Source organism: Magallana gigas, chromosome 6 (assembly GCF_963853765.1).
Source record: "Magallana gigas chromosome 6, xbMagGiga1.1, whole genome shotgun sequence".
Lineage (NCBI taxonomy): Eukaryota > Metazoa > Mollusca > Bivalvia > Ostreida > Ostreidae > Magallana > Magallana gigas.
Genome location: NC_088858.1, coordinates 17,893,019 through 17,913,578, shown reverse-complemented (window position 1 = coordinate 17,913,578; position 20,560 = coordinate 17,893,019). Strand labels below are relative to the sequence as shown.

The following is a 20,560-nucleotide window of genomic DNA, read 5'->3' as shown; positions in this document are numbered from 1 at the left end:
CTTATTCGACGCCAACAGCTTCTTGACGAGGGCAAAGGTTATCGTTTACACGTACAACAATATGTTCATCATTAATCAATCAGAACATCGTCCCTTTACTTTAATCATTGTTTTATTTTCTATCTTGTTACTTTATTGATGATAGTATTCTTGTGATAATATCGGAACCCAAAATCTTTTTACAAAGCCATTTAGATGTTTCATTATAAATAAAAAACTATTTAAATATTGCAAACCGCTTTTTATACCCAAGCAGACGTACAGACATCTCACACATCTGCGCATGCCCAAGTATAGATATAAAAGAATACGTCTTAAAGATTTGAGACTAAATTTTAAAATGCTTACATTGATTGGAATTTTGTTATTGAGTTTGGCGGTGGGAGGTAAGAACAATAGAATTTAAAATTACATACATGTATTTATATTAATAACAATCTTTCTCAAATGTTTACTGGCATGTAATATTCTAATGCCATAACTGTATGTTATAATCAGAAAACTTTCAAAGGTAAAAAAGACATCGTTTTGCAATTGGAAAAGATATAAATCAAACCTACTCGCTATATGTCCCCAGTTTTATCAAAGATATATCGTCCTTCTTTGAATTTCTTCTAATATATATGAACGCAGGGAGCAGTTTGAGCCCTAAGTATGTCCCAACCACCCGACTCGTCAAGGATCTTCTACAGGACTACGATCCCCGCTTGTTGCCTGTCAGGAAATTCGGGGAAAACGTCTCCATCGCGGTCAACATAGCTCTCCGGCAGCTGATGAGACTTGTATGTACTTTATACATAATATGATCATTTACTTAATGTTAATAAATGTTTATCAGTCCAAAGCAACATTGAAGCCTGTTTGTTTCCATAATGAAATAAAGACTATGTATATATATATATATTTCGAGCGAGTCTAGCTTTACCTTTTTTTTTAGTTGCCTAGTATGATTTTTGGGAGTTGATTTTAATCAACTCTCCTATGCAGTTACTCAGACAAACCGAAAGTGAAACAGTGTTTGGACCTCAGCACAAATCATTGCTGTTGACAAGACTTCTTGAAAATAATTGATAAATTTGATATAATGTATGCTAAAGCATTGTTTTTCAAGTAAACTTATTTATAAATACCTTGAAAATAGTCAGATTTTAAAAGGTACGAACAATTTAAATATCTTTTGTAGTCGTATGTATTCCTACGCCAGAGTTCAATATAGTCTTGTTCAACTCGACGCTCGGCTGTCTCCGTAAATCCTTGTCGAAGATTTTCGATGTCAGCTGAGCGTTTGGTTGAACGAGACTAGAGTTCAATATTGCTTGGATCCATACAATTTTCGAGAAATATTTTTATTACTGATACATAGTTTGATTGAATTAATTTTATTTTTAAATATTATTTAACATGATTCATATGGGGGTTTCTCGACATTCTTGTCGAAAAAGTCCAAAAATTCATATTATAAAAATGTACGTAATTCAAATTAGAAACTACATGTACTTGTCATGCAAAATAACAAATCATTGATTTTAAAATAAATAAACATCAACAAAATCAACTCCCGTCAGTTCTTCAGTACTTTGATTTGTGCTTTGATTTTATAATTGCAGGATGAAAAGAACCAGATTATATCTCTGAATATATGGATGCGTCTGGTAAGTAGTCTAACGTTGAACAATGTCGCGTCAATAAATCAAACTGTTGATCGGAAATAAAATCTAAAAGCTTAACTTTTGCCCGCGTTGCAGTAATAATCGTGTTTTGTTTTTATGTTTGTTAAAGATGATCACGATACCTCATCGCAAATTCTCGAAATCTCTTTTTTACTTATTTCATTTTATTTACATCTACCGAGCATGGTTTCCTCTATTTCTTACGGAAACTTTAATATTAAGTTAATTCATAGCTCTATAGAAACAGCAAGACTGAAATCTACACGCCACGTTTATCGATTGGTCGAAACCTATAGCTACTGAAACTGACAGAAATTAACAAGACTGAAATCTACACGCCCCGTTTAACCATTGGTCAAAACCCACAGCGACCCAAGAAAAAGCACGGACTGCACGGAATAATCATGCGGATTCCCATTGGAAACGATTTTTGCTGTTTCTTTTAGCTAACGCACTGATGTACACTAACAGTAATTTAGTGAATTTTACTAACTTTTAAGAATCAATTATTAGTCTGTTAAAAGAAAGATGTAAATATAAACAATAAAATGCTTTCTTTGATGGTTTATGCGGGTTATGGAGGTAGCGATCACTGCAGAAAAAATTACAAAAGGCGTTAACGCGGGTTTTGCATTTTTTCTGCATGCTATGACACCACCTTTAATTTTCCTCGTAACCTACAATAGTTTTTCTCCTTCAGTGGTGGAAGGATCCCAGACTTCGTTGGAACGCTAGTGATTATGAAGGAGTTAATCAAATCATTCTGCCTTTCCAAAATGTTTGGACACCCGATATCACAGTTTTTGACAGGTATGTAAAAACTTATTTTGAAATTACATGCATTTTGAACATTTTTATGCGACTAATCGTTCATGAGTATTTAAAAAATTAAACTTTTAGAAAGTTGTCCAAGAACAAGGCAAGATATAAAAATTGGGCTATATTTACCCTGTATGAGGCTAAAGATGAATCTATTACATTTTAAAAAAGAGAATTAACATGTAACCAATTTATTGAACAAATTGAAGGAGTCATGAGCACACTCGGACGATCACATCAATCATATCCAGTGCCATTGTTTTAACAAGCGTCATAATTTAAAGCATGCAGAAGCAAACTATAAGTGGCCTCTAAAAATAAAGCAGTCTAAAATTAAATTTTTATCACGATAATTGATAATGTATTTCATTACAGCTCTTCATATTATATCGATGATTTAGTGTCTTATTGTTGGTACCCTGCATTTGTCTAGAGCAAACATCCTTTTCCAATTATCCTTTCTCCCTAAGCGCCTCCGAGACGATGATGCCCGGGCGCCGGACGTATCGCCCTATCGTGCTGAATGACGGGACGGTCATTTACCTGTACCCCACCATTATATCCAGCATTTGTCCCATCAATGTCCTGTATTTCCCAATGGACACTCAGGAATGTCGGATCATGTTCGGATCGTGGTCACACTCCGGGATTGAAATCGATTTCCAACCCAAAATACCCACTGGTAATATTACATATTTTATGAATTAGGAAAGTTTTTGTTAACGATAATTACAATTGTATAGCTTTTGGTTTGTTTTGTGTGGCATTTTTAGTACCCACAACACAATATGCTTACAAATATAGTTAGCAAAAATTAATGGGTGTGTTCCCGTTTTGAACCCTTTTAATAATTAGGCACAAATCAGTAAGTGTGAATTGTGTGTTTAAAATGCATTTCAAAGAAGAGTTTAAAGTGAATTTTGTGCATGTAACATAGTGATGCTTTCTAATAAGATTAAAGATTTAATATACTTTAATTTTTTAAACTGTAATGTACTGAAATACACAAATCACTCGCTACTTTAAGTTATGTTTTTTTTATTTCCAGTGTTAAAACTGGAAGTTTACAAATCATGTGAAAAACATCAGAATGTTATGTAATACTACCCAAAATATTTTGTAAAATTGCTAATAATAGTAACACATTAGATGTAGGTATTTGTCTATACTAGATTTTCAAATGTATGCAAAACGGAATTATGTTTTCAAGAATCTATTATTTACATGACCCTTATTGTTCAAGTCATTAAGATGATACGATTGCAGAGGAATTTTGCAAGTGGTGTTAATGTGAAACAAATCAACTATTTAATATAAGTGATTTGTTTCTCGGGAGTGTATTGCACAGGCCAGGGCAAACAATAAACTGTCTTTTGAAATACTAAATATGAAAGTAGATTTTCTGTTCCAATATTGACTGTTTCAATACAAATAGCCGAATCTGTCACTGGTTTTTTGGCATATTGTTTTATCGGACGCAGTTTTATTAGTGAAATAAGTATTCCAAATGGGATTGAAGTACTTTATTAATGCGTCATATATACCCACATAACAGAATGATTTAACTGTATGTACATGTGTATCAAAGGAATGATATTCTATGATATCGTTTAGATTTTATCAGCTTGGCGCCATATAATAAAAGTAAATGATTAATTAAGTAAGTAATTAGCAAGTACTAGTAATTGATCATCTTGGGAGGAAAGATAAATGGTGTTGCGGACTAAGGCAATACATAGAGGGTTATCAAGGGACTAAAGACCCGCAAAAAGACGGTTCTGTGCAGACGTAATATATATGAAACATACGAAAAAAAATCGCGTAATTATTTACCTACAGTCTTGTCTCACTTACACATAATTTAAAAACGTATTGTAAAACCTACGCATAATGGTTTCCCCACTAGATTTGAATGTTAGTAATTAAAGCACTGCTGTGATGTAATTCCTTTGTTCCAGCAGTCAAAAATTTTACCTGTGACAGTCCGATATTAGTGAGCTTCTTAAAATCAGACCGTTACCAGTGGTTACAATATTGATGTCCCTCTGTCTCAGTTAAATCAACAATGAAATTCAATGACAGTATTAATATTTTAGGTACGATTTATGCCTCAAACATATCTATGTTAAAAATAATATCAGACAGTTCTCGGCCCCAACGGGCACCAAAACTGTCTGATATTTTTTCATAAAGAACAGTTTTCAGCATATATCCATTACGCACAATGCTATAACCATTAACATTTACAGTATATTTTCGTCGCAATCGATGGCATATGGATGTATAAAGGAAGTCCGTTCTAAAAAGTATATGATTCATCACGGAAATAAAACCCATTTTCTTAAACGTATGAGCTTGTACAGACTTATTAAAATAATATAAATTGTATATAATCATATGCTAGTTGTATGTTATCAAATCTCTTAACAGAGGAAATAAAGTATGATTGATTGATTGATCAAAATTTGTACACCGTTTTAGGCTATTATATTGAACAATTCAGTGCCACATGATCACTGGCATCTAAACATAATTATATATATATATATATATATATATATATATATATATATATATATATATATATATATATATATATATATATATATATATATATATGACATCTTGGATATTGATAAGATGGCTTCACCTATAAATATCTATAGGCGACATGGATTTCTACGTCAGAAACAACGAGTGGACAGTCATGTCTTTCCCAGCCAGAAGGAATGTGGCCTACTACAAATGCTGCCCGGAACCATTTCCGGATGTGACGTTTTACCTGAAGATTCGCCGAAAACCTCTCTTCTACATCTTGTCTGTACTCTTTCCTTGCATGCTGACGTCATCTGTAGCTATTCTGGCATTTCTTCTCCCCCCGGAATCCGGAGAGAAGGTTTCGCTGAATGTTACGATCCTCCTATCGCTAGCGGTGTTCCTACTGATGGTCAGCGACCAGCTTCCGGCGTCGTCGGATCATTTTCCATACGTAGGTGAGCCGTGAAATCTAATCCACAGAGGTCAAAGAAGATACACATGTACAGTTAAACCGATGCATGTATTGTAATAGAAATACTTAGCTTAATGAATAAACATTGGACTACACATTAATTTCAAATTTCCCTTCATTTCGCAAAATATATTTTATAAAAATCATCGCATATTATAGAATCATAGATTCGTGGGGACAGTTTGGCGCGGTTTGTCTAAATGAAAGTCACTGATATCCGCTTTCTGAAATTGTATAGTCAGTCAGTGTTTGTAAATAAAAAGGTAAGGAATACTCAAAGAATTTATAAAACTTGATGATCGTAAAAAAGCCTTCATAGTGAATGTTTTTAAAGAGCAATTAATTAAAAAAAAAATCAAAACATTGATTGTCAGACATGCTCGAAATCGAATAGGAAATAATTAAATATTAAATAAATAAATAAATAATTACAACAGCGTTTCTTGTGTGGTTTAGCACTTCAAGTTATCGAGGGATTTGAAGAGAGTTTGTGCATTACACTTTGTCTTTCAGGAATGTATTTCGCTTGCTCGATGTTTCTAGTTTCCCTATCTTTGGTGATGACCGTTTTTGTACTAAACATGCATTTCCGGACTCCCGAGGAGAGAAAGGTTCCACCCTGGATGAAAAAAGTCTTTCTTCGTTTTGGCAGGCGGTTCCTGCTTCGCCAATCTGAAAACAAAATTCAGCCGTCCAGAGTTCGAAAAACTTCCAACGTTAGATTACAGGTAGATTTTAAAAAAATCTTTGTTCAAATATCTTTTACTGATTTGTTATATTTTGCACAGCTGAAATCGTCATGAACTGCCTTTTGCTTTAGAATATTAGGAAGTATTCTGACGATCAAAATCGAAATAAAACAGCGGTATTCAACTTGTCAACCATGGACCTGCAAGAAGCTACACAAGGTTCCTACATCTCATTGAATGTCACCAATGAAATAAACGAGATCACTCAGTCTGAACAGTTCAACTTTTGCGACGAATCGGGATCACTCGGAACTTCCGGGAACGAATGGCAGGAGATTGCCATGGTGATGGACCGGATGTTCTTGATCTCGTTCATCATCATCACTCTCGTTACCACCATGGTCTTTCTGGGAATGATGGACAATGAAGAACAAAGTTAAAATGAATGTCATAGCAATAGATTTTAAAAAATCCCTTTGATTTGAAGTAGAAATTGAACCATAAATCCAATCAGAGTTTAGATAATGTTGAATTCATTTTTGAATTTTCACATTCGCTGATAAAATGTCTTTTGACATTAATCTGGATATTAGTCATCATTGTCCAAAAGCTGTTCATCTATGAAATCAGTGAAATAGACTAATTCCTGCAGTCTTGCAAACAAAGAAAATATTGTCATTTTTTTCATGTTTTGCCTTTGGAAGTATATAGAACGCTGGTCTGCTCAAGTGTGACTTTTACATATGTTTTTTGTTCATATAATTATACACATAGTTAAAAATGGTACTTGAGCAGGATGTGCTCAATGTTTTCCAGTAAAGCACTCATATTTTGCTCAAAAACATTGATTTATCAAATTAAAACTATCCTCATGACGTCATTTCTACATTATGAAGTCACTGGTGATAACCTTGAGCACATTTACATTCAATGTGATTTCAACCATTTTCAACCTTATTTCTAAAGCTTTTTAAAGAACTTCAATTTTGGGGACGAGACGTGCATAACACCGCATGTAGTGGTTTTTTTTTTTTACTTTGATGAACATTTGATTTCGTGGATCGACTAACAACGGTCGACACAACAGTAACAACAGTGAATGCACCTCACAAAAATAAAAAGTACCGCTGCCATAAACAAACAAACAAACACAAATATCTTGTGTACATGTGTATTTTCTGTGTTGACCTTTTTCACATTTTTCAATGTTTTCAACAGAATCACAATTATGCCTCGCTATTATTATTTGTACATAAACTCAATTTGATTGTCGTGTAATTTGAAACTAATCTTCTAATAAATTTACAAAGAAAACAAGTTATAAGTTGTATTTTATATGAAACGTGATAAAAATATTAACCTATTTTATTGAATCAGATGAGTGAGTCGATAAAAATCAGCGATAAATGATTTATAAGTATGAATAATAAGTAACACAGTATAGCACCACGCGAGTAATTCAAACGAATGAAAATATTTCCTAAAATGTTATCGTTCACAGATATGTGAAATGATTAACAGAACTAATAAAACATGAAAGACAATTTACAACAAAAAAGGACAAAAATCCATATGAATCTAACAAAAATGTAGATGAAGCATCCAACACAATAAAAAAAATCACTTTGTTGCGCTTGTAGAACAGAATAAAGAAAAAAATGAAGTTTCAAGACCCGGCCATTTTTGCTAAGAAAATGACAGATGTTAAAAACGTCATGAAAATATAAATAAATAAACACAATCTGTCGAGTACTTTGGCTAACAAATACCACTCATTGTTCGTCTGCTCCTCTGACTCATCCTGTTGCATGTGACCTTCGATCTTTTTCAATGTGTCACATTGTTCAGACATTAAAGTAAGCATTGGGTCACTCGACCGTAACAAGATATCACGTGATGACGTATTCGTAATGAGGCTTGGAAGACGAGGCGGACTAACTATGCTTCCATTGCTGGTTCGGTTTCTCGGCGTCGCGTCTTCACTATCCATCTTGAAAGTTTTATTAATGAAGTTATTTTGATTAGGCTCTTCCTGAAATTAAAGAATTGTATGTATTTTTAATTATTGAAGAATATCATAACAGACGATAAGAACACCTCTATTTAAGCAAACATTTTAAAAACATTTTCTGTTACCTGTTTTTTGGTATCATTCTTTTCTGAATGAACTTTATTCGACGTTGCCTTTCCAGTTTTGACAAACAAAATCCAAGCTAATCTTTTCAGGAAAAGTTTTCGCATCCAGTTTGGCAATTTGTTGCCCGTAGCACCTCGGAAGTGAATGTTCAGAACTAATACTGTCATTGCACACGAAAAAGACACCAAGATCATAGACGAGGCGAAGTACATTCCTAAAAAACAGAAAAAAAAAACGCATTGAAAATTGATGACTTTTGTAGATATTTCAGTTTTGTATGTGATATGCTATACCAATTTTTTAGTAGAGATACATTTTTCATATTCAAGCAAACTAGTCTACACACTGTCCCAAGATATTCTCGATTCACATTTTGCTTATTATTACTCGGTATTTATAAATACCACAGGGTTCAAACAATGTTCATTCAAAAATTTGAAAATATCAAAGATTTTTCTTCCTCTAGCTCATCGGGTTTCAATACATAGGTCAAAAATATTATGACTACGGGGATTTTGCTTTGCAACAGACGGTGAAAGTACCCGGATGATAACGTTGAAAAATTGAGCGAGGTATTCCGAGTAGTTATCGAATGGAGAAAAGATCTCAACATTTACCAATATAAACATCCGTAAGAAATCTGTTTACATTTCTGTGAATTTTTCTGAGTGAAAAAATTTGAATGTTTGAATGGAGATATCTCGGATACTTTTTTTTTAACAATTTCAATTGCACTTCTTTACAGGTATGTGTATTTTTATTTAAATCGTCCAATGACTTGGGTTGACAAGATGCCAATCATTGTAAGTTTCAATTGTGAAATTATCTATAAATTGTTTCTTACCCACTCACACTTAAGACTCATTTGCCTTTTATAAAATGTAAAATCTATGTGAAATATGAAGTTAATACTAATTGTCAACGTACCAACGTAAGGGAAATTGACAGACGAAGCAGGAAGTTGCTCGGTGACCATTAACAAGAACACAGCAAGAGAAAGCAACACCGTGACCTCAAGGGAAACCTTTTCGCCAGACTCTGGGGGAAGCACGAAACCAAGGGCCGCCACAGACGCCGTCAGGATACAGGGAAACAGGATGCTCATGATGTAGAACAAAGGCTTCCGTTTGATTTCGAGGGAGAATGTAATATCTGGATACGGATCCGGACAGCACTGATAATACAGGACGTTCCTCTGCGCTTTCATCGAGACCACGTCCCATTCATTGTGAAAGACCAGGTTTGTTAAATCAGCTGAAGTTGATTCAAAGAAAATCATTAAAACAGCGAACAAAAAGCTGTAAAAAAATCATCGTTTTAAAAAAAACAAAACTGGAGAAAAACAAATTAAAACAATTAGCAATTATAACCATAACGTTTTTTTCAGTTTACATATCATAGATATCCGTGACTTGCTAGTCATAAAAAAAATATTGATATTGGTTACGAAAGAAAAAGGCAGGTGAAATCTAAAAGCATTTCCATATGTACAAAAATTCTACGTGTATTCTAAACAACTACTTAACCAGATAAATGAAAACCAAAGGGTAGCGTGCAATTTCACATATTTTGATGCAAAAATACATCCGAGTATCAGACCATGCTTGGTTTTGTTTTTAAGCGCATATATAGGGAGAAAGCCTTTCGCTGCTTTGGATTGACAAATGATTATCCATTCAGTGTTCTCCGTCTCTAATCATCGTTAGGTAACATTATTGTATTTACAAAGCATGTTTAATACATTAATTCTGCTATATCCAGTACATGATGCAAACCATGTTTGTTTATACATTGTATGTACACATGTATATATGAACTGCGTCGGTTTTTTTTTAAAAGGTGCACATGCGCATGCAGCAAATATGTGTCCATAGTAAACCATACAGTAATGGCCAATATTTGCACTTGAAAAAAAATGAAATGTATAGAAAAGGATAGACCTCTAACTAGAGATTTTTATTCTGTCACAACATTAGTTGAATGAAAAACAGTAGTGAGAATTGAATAAAAGGATATAAAGATTTATACTAGTAATCTGTTCACATCAAATCATCATCCATTTCCCATTTTATGGATAGTATGCCAAGTATTACAAACAAAAGTAACTCATGAAAGAAATTCCCATTACATGGAAGAATAATGAATAGTACATATATTTTGTGCGGAGAACACGCGCATAACCTCCGAATAAATACTAATACACGTACAGACAATCTACAATATACTTCTACATAAACGAGCAACATGGAGTGGAAGTTCTGAGAAATGTTCAACAATGGAGTTTAGTGTTGAGTGACATCTATTAGAGACACAGAGAACAATGGACGGCTGTCTACCTACCCAACAGTAACAGCATATCATTACATCAAACAAACCTCTAAGTGTCAGAAATGTAAAACGCTTGATTATAAGTGTATACAATTAATGCTTTAAACCGTAAGCTCCGATAAAATTCCAAAATCAGTTGTAAGCTACTTGCTTATTGGCCTACCCTGGTCAGTGCTTGGGTAGAGGTCAAGCTCGGCCCCGCTGTGGGACCATGACCCAAATTTGAGAGTACAGGTCTGGGTGTCCATAGGGAAATAAAGGACATTGACGAGGCATGCGCTCTGAAGGACCGTGGGGAAGTTGTAGTACACAGTCCCGCTAGGGTAAATGGTGGCCCGGTAGTCCGTCTTACCCGGCATCATCTCCTCCTCCGCAGAACTGAAAATAGAGTAAGTGAAAATAGAACAAGTGGAAATAGAACAAGTGGAAATAGGACAAGTGACGACAGTTTGATAAAAGAGGTTACCTTATTGCCAGTAAATATTTTTAAAAGTAACAACGACCTCCTCTAAATATTTTGTTTAATTGAGAGAGGCGTGCCTACAGTTGCCAATGAGACCAAAACGCAACACTATTTTTCGTCTCAAGCGACTTGAGAATGTACGTGTACCATGCTTTGTTGTTGATGTTATCAATTTACTCTCAATAAATATGAAGCCATTTCTCCCGCTACTTATAAATCTGACCGAGTTGAAACATAACGAATTGCATTTTTTTTTTAATTATCTTATTTTTTTCCTATAAATATATTGGCAAGAGAGCACACTTTTAAAATTGTTCTCATGACTTCAAACATAAACTCTTTATTTTTTTCCGAAAAATATTTTTCAAAGTACAACAAATGCCTCCGCCTAGTAAAAATAGCTTCGACTCGTAGATACCTGTTACGTTTTGTCATGAACCCAATCAAATGAAGTAGAACAGCAAAGCGATCGGAAATGTTCAATATTTAGACAACATCAATATTAATGTGCTTTTCCCCCACGAGATGAAGGTTAAACAATCACAAATATAACATCGCTGTCCACAAGCTCCCTTTGAAGTCTTTGTTCTTTCCCGTCCCACGTGAACATGTAGGATATCCTTTTCCTCCTTACCTGTCATAGAGCGTGATATCGGGCGTCCACACAGTGTCGTACGGAACCACCAAGTGTGTGTTGTTGTACTGAGAGGTGTTCCAACTCAAGCGGCAATCAGACCATTTCTGTGGAAAGAAGTCCCTTAGATCAAAGACAAAACTGTATTGATTTTAAATGAGAATGCACCGGTATCTAGGTTAATGTGACATTACCAGCCTCAGCCAAATGTTGATCGTCAATGTTTGATCCTTCTCATTCTGTTCAAAAAAGTAAAAAAAAAATAAAAAGGTAAAATGAAATCTCGAATTTACAAGGTTTCATAACTTAAAAGGGTAAAAATCAAATGACATTCGTTTCTTGCTTTCTTTTTTGTGAAAAATTAAAACTATCAAACTTCATAAAAATATTTAAAAGAAAAAGATGCAATACCAGGTTCATCATTTGTCGGAGGGCGGTCCCGAAGAAGACGTCCACTTTACCCCCCGGGGTACACACTGGTATTAGCTTTTCTTTGTAGTTTGTGAACAAATGTGAGTACAAGGAATCAGTCACAGAGTTTGTAGATGTTACCACAGGCACTGAAATGTTTATGATAACATAACTTTGAGTTTTGTTTAATTTTTCTTCGTTTAATTTGACTGTGCTTAACTATAAAATATTTCGCATAGAATTTTTGAAATGCTTTTCAAAACAAGCGTAAACCAACAAAGGATGCTGATCGATATTTCTTTATTTTGCCCCTAAAATGATAAAAAAATTACATAGAGCAGTTATGAAGGTTGTCATCTGTTCGTGCAGTTAAATCCTTTGTATTGACCAATCAAGCTCACCACATGTATATGTTCCGTTATACCGGTATTTCAGATTCTAATTATATTTTAACATAATTCGGCGCTGGAGATATTTTAAAAGGCAGGGTTATTTATTGCACATGGACCATTGCCAATCGTGGCAAACATATTCTCTCAGTCCAATCCAACAAACCATCGACCAATCAGTTATGTAATTTACATGTATTTAAAATTGGTGTTAGAGGTGTATGATTTAATTCCTATTAATGAATGAAATCTGTCAGGCAGAAATCATGTATATATTGTATTCATCTGTAATATGTTCATGTAGCAAATGTTATAGATATTTAAATAATACTAATCGAGTTTCATTACAAGAACTGTATAGACTCTGAGGCACACTAACACCTACAATTAAGTGTCGTGTTCATTAGCAATAACAGTAAAAATTATTGATTAATTAGTTCATTCCGTAATTACAGTCTTTCTGTTGCTTACTATTTCATGTGATGAGATGTAGGTTAATTTTCTTTGTACATGTGTACTTTTATTTATATTAAATAGGTAAATCACGAGTCTGCTAAGGGGTCACAATGCTTATATATTTGTCTACTGAAAGTAGATCTTCTTTCTCAAAATCCTCAAGTTTAAATTCTGCCGCTTTGCTGATGCAATAACAACGTCTCCAAAAACTTTGTTTGTTATAGATACAACTAGTCATATTTTGCGGTAAGGACAGCTTCTTTAAACGGTTTCACGGACAAAGACCAAACAACGCGGATGTACGTGTACTTAGCTCTAGGAAATAGTTCGTCTGTCGGAGCGAGAAGGTCACAGCGTGTGATTGTGGTTTAATGTGAGAGAGAACTGTACACATAGGCGTCGGATTCGGGGGGGGGGGGGGGCTAGGGGGGGCTTAGCCCCCCCACTTTTTTTGCAAAGTTATACCTAACCATTAGAAACATAGAATGATAGAGAGTTCAGCCCCCCCACTTTTTCTCGCAGGAAAGATTATTGTTCCTAAATTTACCTTGAAAGATTGAGAAGTTGGATTCAGAAGGATACTAGCCCCCCCCCCCCCCCCCCCCCCCCCCCCCCCCCACGGATTAGGAATTTCGTGATTTTGGGGGAAAAAAATTGGGTAAGGAAAATTTTTTTTTTGGAGGCATAGGTATACCCCCCCCCCCCCCCCCCCACGGATTAGGATTTTCATGATTTTTGGGAATTACTTTTTTGTCAATAATTCTGAGGATTAGTCTAGCCCCCCCACTTTCAATTTGCTTCCGACGCCAGTGGTACATCCTTTGTCTTACCCATTATCAAATAAGATTTATTAAATTTAAAACATGTAAAAGATGTGTCCATTCATTTATGAGCTGTTCATAGCTTAGAGCACTATCTTAATTAAAAGGATCCGACTTGGCCACGAAACATGTATAATTTGATACCAAATATTCAAAATGGAAAAAGGAGAATAAAATGGATATAAAACGCCAAAGACATAAATTTGGTATCAAAAATAAAAGCTTGAAGACGTGGAACAAAGAAGAATTTGATTTTATACATGAAAGATGTTTGCTTGGCAAAAGAAGAGTAAACCCCTGCAGTCAGGGACGTTTCTCTATGGTTGACGGTTATCCCAGGCAGAAAATAGCCGAACCATCAAATTAACTCACCGGACCCGCTATAAATCTCCAATAGGTCGTTTACAAAGATGCGTCAATTATCCACACGGCCATGTCGACAAATTTATATGTTCTGAATGGAGGTTTATTTGCAGTAGAACTTCACCCTTAATTTCCTGTGTACAGGCGATCGGAATGTCAACATAGCTGTCCCAGTGTTTACAAACGGAATAGATTGTCGATAAATTGTGTGCATCAAAGATTAAAACACCTACAGTTTTCCTCTACGAAGATATACAATTTCAAAAAAGAGCTGGCGTTAATTGTTGTACATGGTCTTGATTAAAGAAATTTCGAGAGTTAAGTATGGGATAAAGTGTATAAAAAACCGATGTCAAAAACCTATTGGCTTCGTTAATCTAGCAAAGCCATAACTTAAAGGATTTCAATAATACGTCAAGAATCTATCAACTTTCTCATTATTTTTTTATTCGAGATTTAAAAATTTTTTTTTCAGAGATTACGTCTAATCTTCTATCAATTTCATAGATACATATTGTTCAAATTTTTAAAAAAAATGTAGAGTACATGATTCTTGTGCAGGGAATTTAATGCGAAAAATAATACTTTTTAAGATACATAATTTAAAAAACACTGTCACCAATTCTCGTCTAGAATTTCTGCACTCTCTACACCAATTTTGTGTTCAAATCCCGTATATTTTAAACAGAGGTGGTATTTTAATTTCACAGCCCATTGATAATTTGGCAATTGGTAGTCAATTTCTCTCATTTTCTCTCGGTTTACCATTTTAAACACTGTTATTAAAGTTACCCAAATTTTAAATGTCTGTGATATGTTCTTGCTGGAACTTGTAGATCTTTAGTTTTTATCTACAGTATATTTTTATGAAACTTCTACAAATATTTCAAATTTTGAGAAGCCATTTCATTGCACATTTTATTTAAGAAATAAAATATGCAGAAATGGACATATACCTCCCGTAATTCTAAACATCCAAAATGTGAACGGGATTTATCCGAGAGAAAAACACAAAATCAGGTTATAGAGTGAATAATTTGCGAGCCGTTTTCGATTTTAATCGTTTTACTCTGGTAGTTCTGTAATAGGAAACAATTATTTATATTCTTGTGTGCACGCTGTAATGGTCGTTCCGACCGAGTAATTGTAGGTTTTATTACGACCGCTTGTTTAATGTAGATATTGAAATGTCGACTTTTCGCAGACAATTAAGTACACTAAAACTCTCCAGGGTGAAACTCATCACAAAAATTGACACGAAACTTGATAGCAATTTGTTGGAAGCTTTGTTGAAGGTTTCTGGAAAGGAATACGGTCTGTTATATAATCACTGACTCTTTTAAGAGATTTCTTTCTTTCAACGTCACAATTTAAATGGAAGTTCATATATACATTTCATGATTTTCCTTAATTAAGTGAATATAAATATAGCATTGGTCCTTTTCACAACGCATGCGTTTACAATATACGTGTATATTACTCTCATCCCTATATCACCGGATTTGTTCTTTCTTTATTAATTTAGAAGGCACATTTTATCTTTGTAATCCATATTCCCTGATCAATATCTCTTTTAATTTGACCTTTATAAAGTCTACCAGATATAAAAACTAGTTGCATGTTGATAAGAGGCATCTCACGGGAACACAATATTTTTATATGACTCGTTTACCATGAGCAGAATGAATAGGTGGGCAGGATCAACAGTTGTATGTACATTGAAGTACCGGTCAGATTACTAGGTAGGTTTGGTTTTGTTGACACTATACATATTTGCATATACAGTACATTTATATAGTGTTGTACGATGCAGTTAAAATATTTACATATTTTACATAACAATGGCTTATCTAGCAGTATTTTAACCCCTCCCGGGCTCCAAACTTGGTTACCAAAGGACTAAATCAACACCGGCACTCTTTGTTTAAAGTATCTAAATTTTTCTGTGTTGGAAACCTATCAGTAAATAAAAATTAAAATCAACAATAGCAAATAGAGACAAGGAACTTCTCTGTCATCTATTGTGCGATAGGTCAAAATGACCCGGGGGTTCGATCCATTCAAAAACAAAAATTGACAACATAAGTGTTGGGTCATAACAATTTAAAAGATTTTAAAATACCACAGAACAATTTAAGATCAAACATTGTGGACGGGGGTTTTTTTTTTGGGGGGGGGGGTTCTATATATGAAATAAAAAAAAATCCTCGATTGGATGGTAAACAACAACTCAATAATCTCGATGTGGGAGTTGGGACGGGTGTTTTCTCACCCACAAATAACCTACGATGAAAATGAGAGGCCAAAAGTTAATATCAACCCTCCTTTTTTTGCTAAATTGGTATGGAATTTATTGTTTCGTTCGTTTGTTCTTTTGTTGGTTCGTCAACGATAGCGGCCACAGGGAGGTTACGCTTACCGATAAAATACCTCGCCTGTATAAGAAGAAAACGTTAATTTGCAGTAGATCTTCAATGCTGTGGAACGCATGCAGTTCACAGATAGGAATTTGAAATTGAAGTTAAATCGAAAACGAATCTGTATATAAAGATCAAAGAATTACCCCTCCCCCTTTAAGAATGAGTAAATTACTTAAATTGTTCCTTAAATTTGAATCAATAGCTGACACTTCAAATGAACGTATTACTGATATTCAACTTTGAACTTTGCTGCTTAGACGATGCTAGCGTTTACAGTACCTGCTTGTGTCTAAATTTTCACATTGATCTTTGATCCCATTATGCATATTCACCGTTACCACACTCGACTGCTGATCAAATTGATAACAATATTGTTTGATTTGAATTTTATATATAGGACGGCGTTATACGTCATACAATAATGAGAGTATTTGCTGGAGGGAGGCTCGGGAGATGCATACTTATTATACTCCTTTGTCGCCTTGAGAGGCAAAAACATTACTGTTAAAATGCGGTCTATGAAATGATATTTGGAGCGTACCTTTCATTGCATTCTTTAAGAAATACAGATGATCATCTACATGTAATATATATTAATGATTCATATTCATACGGGGTGAGAGTTTGGAAAATAAAAGTTTCATGAAATTTACTTTGGGGAAATTGAATGACAACAATGGATGATGTAACCACCGGCGATTTCTAAACTGTCTCGAATTCCGTGGAATTGGGATAACGTTAACATAAATCCCATTTGCATAAGGCTCTGAAGGTATCTAAGAAATGCTTATTAGACAGAAGTAAAAAAAAGAAGATTTATACTTTGTGAATGCTCATAAAACAATAATAGAATAATAAAACCATGAATCATGAATAATAAAAGAGTAGTGAGTATAATCTAACGATTCGACATGTTACGTTTGAAAATGATACCGTTTCAAATAATAAAAAAAACCCCCACTCAAAAATGCTGGAGGGTAAACACAAATAACAGACCTGCCTTAAAGTTTTAGACTTTACACATTGTAATTCTTAATCCGTACACTATTTTTAAGTACAGTAATATCCCTAATATTTGAAGCATTCTTTTACTTTTGTACAAAGCTCTTCTTCTATAAAAGGAGATAAATAAAGTCTAAAATGGCTAAGACCATCAGTTCTCTTTTGCTGGTATTCATTTTGTGAAAGATCACAGGTGGAAAGAATTCCAACCCGTTCCACCAACAGTAATGTTACCGACAGTTTTCCTTGGTGTAATATTTTAGAGACACTTGACTAGTGAGCATTTAAAAATTATAAGTTGATAAATCATTTTATACGGTATTACGAAGTTTTGCAATACGAGTATAAACTATTACATATCACCCACGGTGTATTAAAGACCAATATGAAAGCTTAAAAAATAGCAGTTCTTCAAGATTGTTCATAAAACTGCTGTATTTATACGTCTTGTATCATGTATATGTTATCGAAAGAATAAATGAAATTGATTATATTAAAAAATCTAAACCAGATGATGTAGAAGGAAGTTATGTAACTTTCAATCCGTTGGTGAGGAAACACGATTCCGACATTTTAATATATAACAGAATTACATCACCTCATTCTTACAGATTTATTGCACTCTTCTTTAGGTGTGTAACGAGATGCGCCTATTGATCGTGAAGCAAATTTTATGGTGTCATTTCTCAGAATCCTTTTTTCTTCCTCCTATGTCGCGTAATAATGATTTTAGACAGATATAATTTCGGATTGAATTTCGATAAAAAAGTTTTCTAAATCCTAATGGTTATAAATATCATGAAAATGATTGAACAAAGTATAACTCAAACTGGTTGAACATAATAGACGATAAAGATTTTGTTTCGTGAAGACATAGAGTTCATTTGGCAATCAACAAATGAATTCTTAGAGATATAATTTAAAGTATAAAAACAAAATTAAATACCGAACCACTGATTTCGTTACCCAACCATATAAGTCAATGTTTTTAACCAACCCCAAACCAGACATTTTCCAAATGTACCAAATATCATAAATGTTAATTATTGAGTGGCTCGGGGGAAAGGTAATTATTGAGGTTGTCCTTGTACAATAGGATGTTATTAGGAAAGTTTCAATATAGATGTTTTACCAACCACAAGTGGTTTATTAAGGAACAATAGCATTGTTTAATAATAATAATATATAGTTAGTACGACTCCAGTATGGTGCATTTAATATGACCAAATTGTTATCATTGAGATGCACAAAGTTATTTGTGTAATAAAGCGCAAGAAGAATAAGGCAAAGTCGACAATAATTTTCTTATCGTCGACTGTTCGCATTAAAAAAACCAAAGTGGTGCTTTAAATGCAATACACGACGCCACCATGATATAAATTAGAGTTTAATTTAAATTTTGAGAATACTTTACTCAAAAATAAAATTAAAGAATTGCAACGACAGACAAAGCTTCAGTTCAAAGCTATCATTACTTATAAAGTCCCTTAGTAAGAGTTGCAATACTATTCCCTACCTTCTACTGTTGTTGTCAAGTATATTTGAAAACATATTAAGCGAATGTGTAAAATTGTTAGATACATTAAGAGTGGGGAGAAGGCGATGATGCGCGGACTGTAAAGATGGTATCATCTTGGCCCATGGTGTGTACCTTGAACACACAATGGTATGAACTCTGACCAATGCTGTTAAATGTAGCTATGAAAATCTCGGATTTGTAAAGGATGACTAGAAGTCAGGATTTTACTACGTGCTCGAGATAACCGTGTCCATGCAGTCCATGGACCGGTTAAGCATATTAGAAAGCTATCTGCACCACGGTGGAACCCCGGTGGAAAACAGCCAACAGCATCTTTTCAAATTATTTAACAAAAAAAAATATAGAGATATAGAGGAGATTTTGAATTCTTGTATATTGACAAGCAAAGCAATTGTTGTCCTTTATATAATAGGACAAAAGGCAGACAGAAACATATTGCTTGTAGAAAATGTAGCACGGTCATTTAGATCATTCTTTTGTTTGAGGGCTTGCACATCGATGTCTGTTCAGAATTACTGAACACAATTTGACAGTTTGTTCCTCGTGGGAAATACCCATTTAGACTAACAATTAAGTATTGATGAATAATTTAGCAGCATCTTCCTTTGTTGCTGATTTTGCGTAATTTTATCATTGAATGATTTGATGACACTCGTGTAAACGTAGGAAAAGTAGAAAAACAAACAATAGCTTTAAGAATCTTCCGACATTTAAAACCTTATCAATGACCAAGTAAATAAAATAACAGGGATGACCATGTCATTATTTATGCAACAGGTTGTCATGGGCTAGATAGCTGAGTGTAAGTAAATTGTCGATAATTGATGACCACTTTAAAAAAACATATCAGAAGAATAGCACAACAGCCTAACCTGTTTTAAATGTCATATCTTAACCATGCATCATCTGAAGAAATAAATTAAAAATAATTTAAGCAGTTTTATTTTCAGAAATTTATCATAATAGAATTCTCATTAAATTCTTAAATAATGATACAAAACATTAAAACACTTACCAGAACTTAAAGATGCATACGAAAATAAAACGAAAATTCCTTTCAAAATATAATCCATTCTCCAAAGATTGTCACAGCTTGAAACTGTCTCAACTATTTTAAAGCGACGTATTGCTCGGCTCGGGTACGTAATGACAGAAATGATTCAGTTCAATGGAGCGAATCCGGAATCCCGTTAAAGATCCGGATGTTATTATTGATTGATAGTAGTTGCTTCAGTGACACGAATGACTTTCGTTTTGTCTTTCAACAAACGTTTATGACCATTTCACAACTTTGTACAATAGCTTTTATCGGTAACAGATTTTTTGTACGATCGCCATTCAAAACCGTATAAGTCAAGCTGCCGCCATAGGTATCCTTTTTCAAAAATATTTGACGTAGAACTGCGAA

The 20,560-nt window shown here is 34.1% G+C and overlaps 2 protein-coding genes across 4 annotated transcripts; one reads left to right on the top strand and one right to left on the bottom strand.

The window, feature by feature from the left end:
- Positions 1 to 339: 339 nt before the first annotated feature.
- LOC109617906 (neuronal acetylcholine receptor subunit alpha-7) lies at positions 340 to 7,312 on the top strand. The gene is made up of 8 exons (XM_034467734.2): positions 340 to 386; positions 634 to 782; positions 1,608 to 1,652; positions 2,371 to 2,480; positions 2,960 to 3,171; positions 5,156 to 5,482; positions 6,013 to 6,227; positions 6,320 to 7,312. The coding sequence occupies exons 1-8, from the start codon at positions 341 to 343 to the stop codon at positions 6,626 to 6,628; spliced, it is 1,413 nt and encodes a 470-aa protein (XP_034323625.2). The 5' UTR covers position 340; the 3' UTR covers positions 6,629 to 7,312.
- Positions 7,313 to 7,345: 33 nt separating this feature from the next.
- LOC105322322 (neuronal acetylcholine receptor subunit alpha-9) lies at positions 7,346 to 20,351 on the bottom strand. Of its 3 annotated transcripts, none has more exons than XM_034467730.2 (8): positions 20,168 to 20,351; positions 12,162 to 12,310; positions 11,945 to 11,989; positions 11,751 to 11,857; positions 10,805 to 11,031; positions 9,253 to 9,579; positions 8,325 to 8,539; positions 7,346 to 8,220 (listed from the first exon to the last, which is right to left on the bottom strand). In XM_034467730.2, the coding sequence occupies exons 1-8, from the start codon at positions 20,223 to 20,225 to the stop codon at positions 7,855 to 7,857; spliced, it is 1,494 nt and encodes a 497-aa protein (XP_034323621.2). In that variant the 5' UTR covers positions 20,226 to 20,351; the 3' UTR covers positions 7,346 to 7,854. The 3 variants fall into 3 exon arrangements, with proteins under 3 accessions (XP_034323621.2, XP_034323624.2, XP_065943980.1); XM_034467733.2 differs by having other exon boundaries at positions 10,817 to 11,031; positions 20,168 to 20,332; XM_066087908.1 differs by lacking the exon at positions 20,168 to 20,351 and adding an exon at positions 14,200 to 14,325.
- Positions 20,352 to 20,560: the final 209 nt, after the last annotated feature.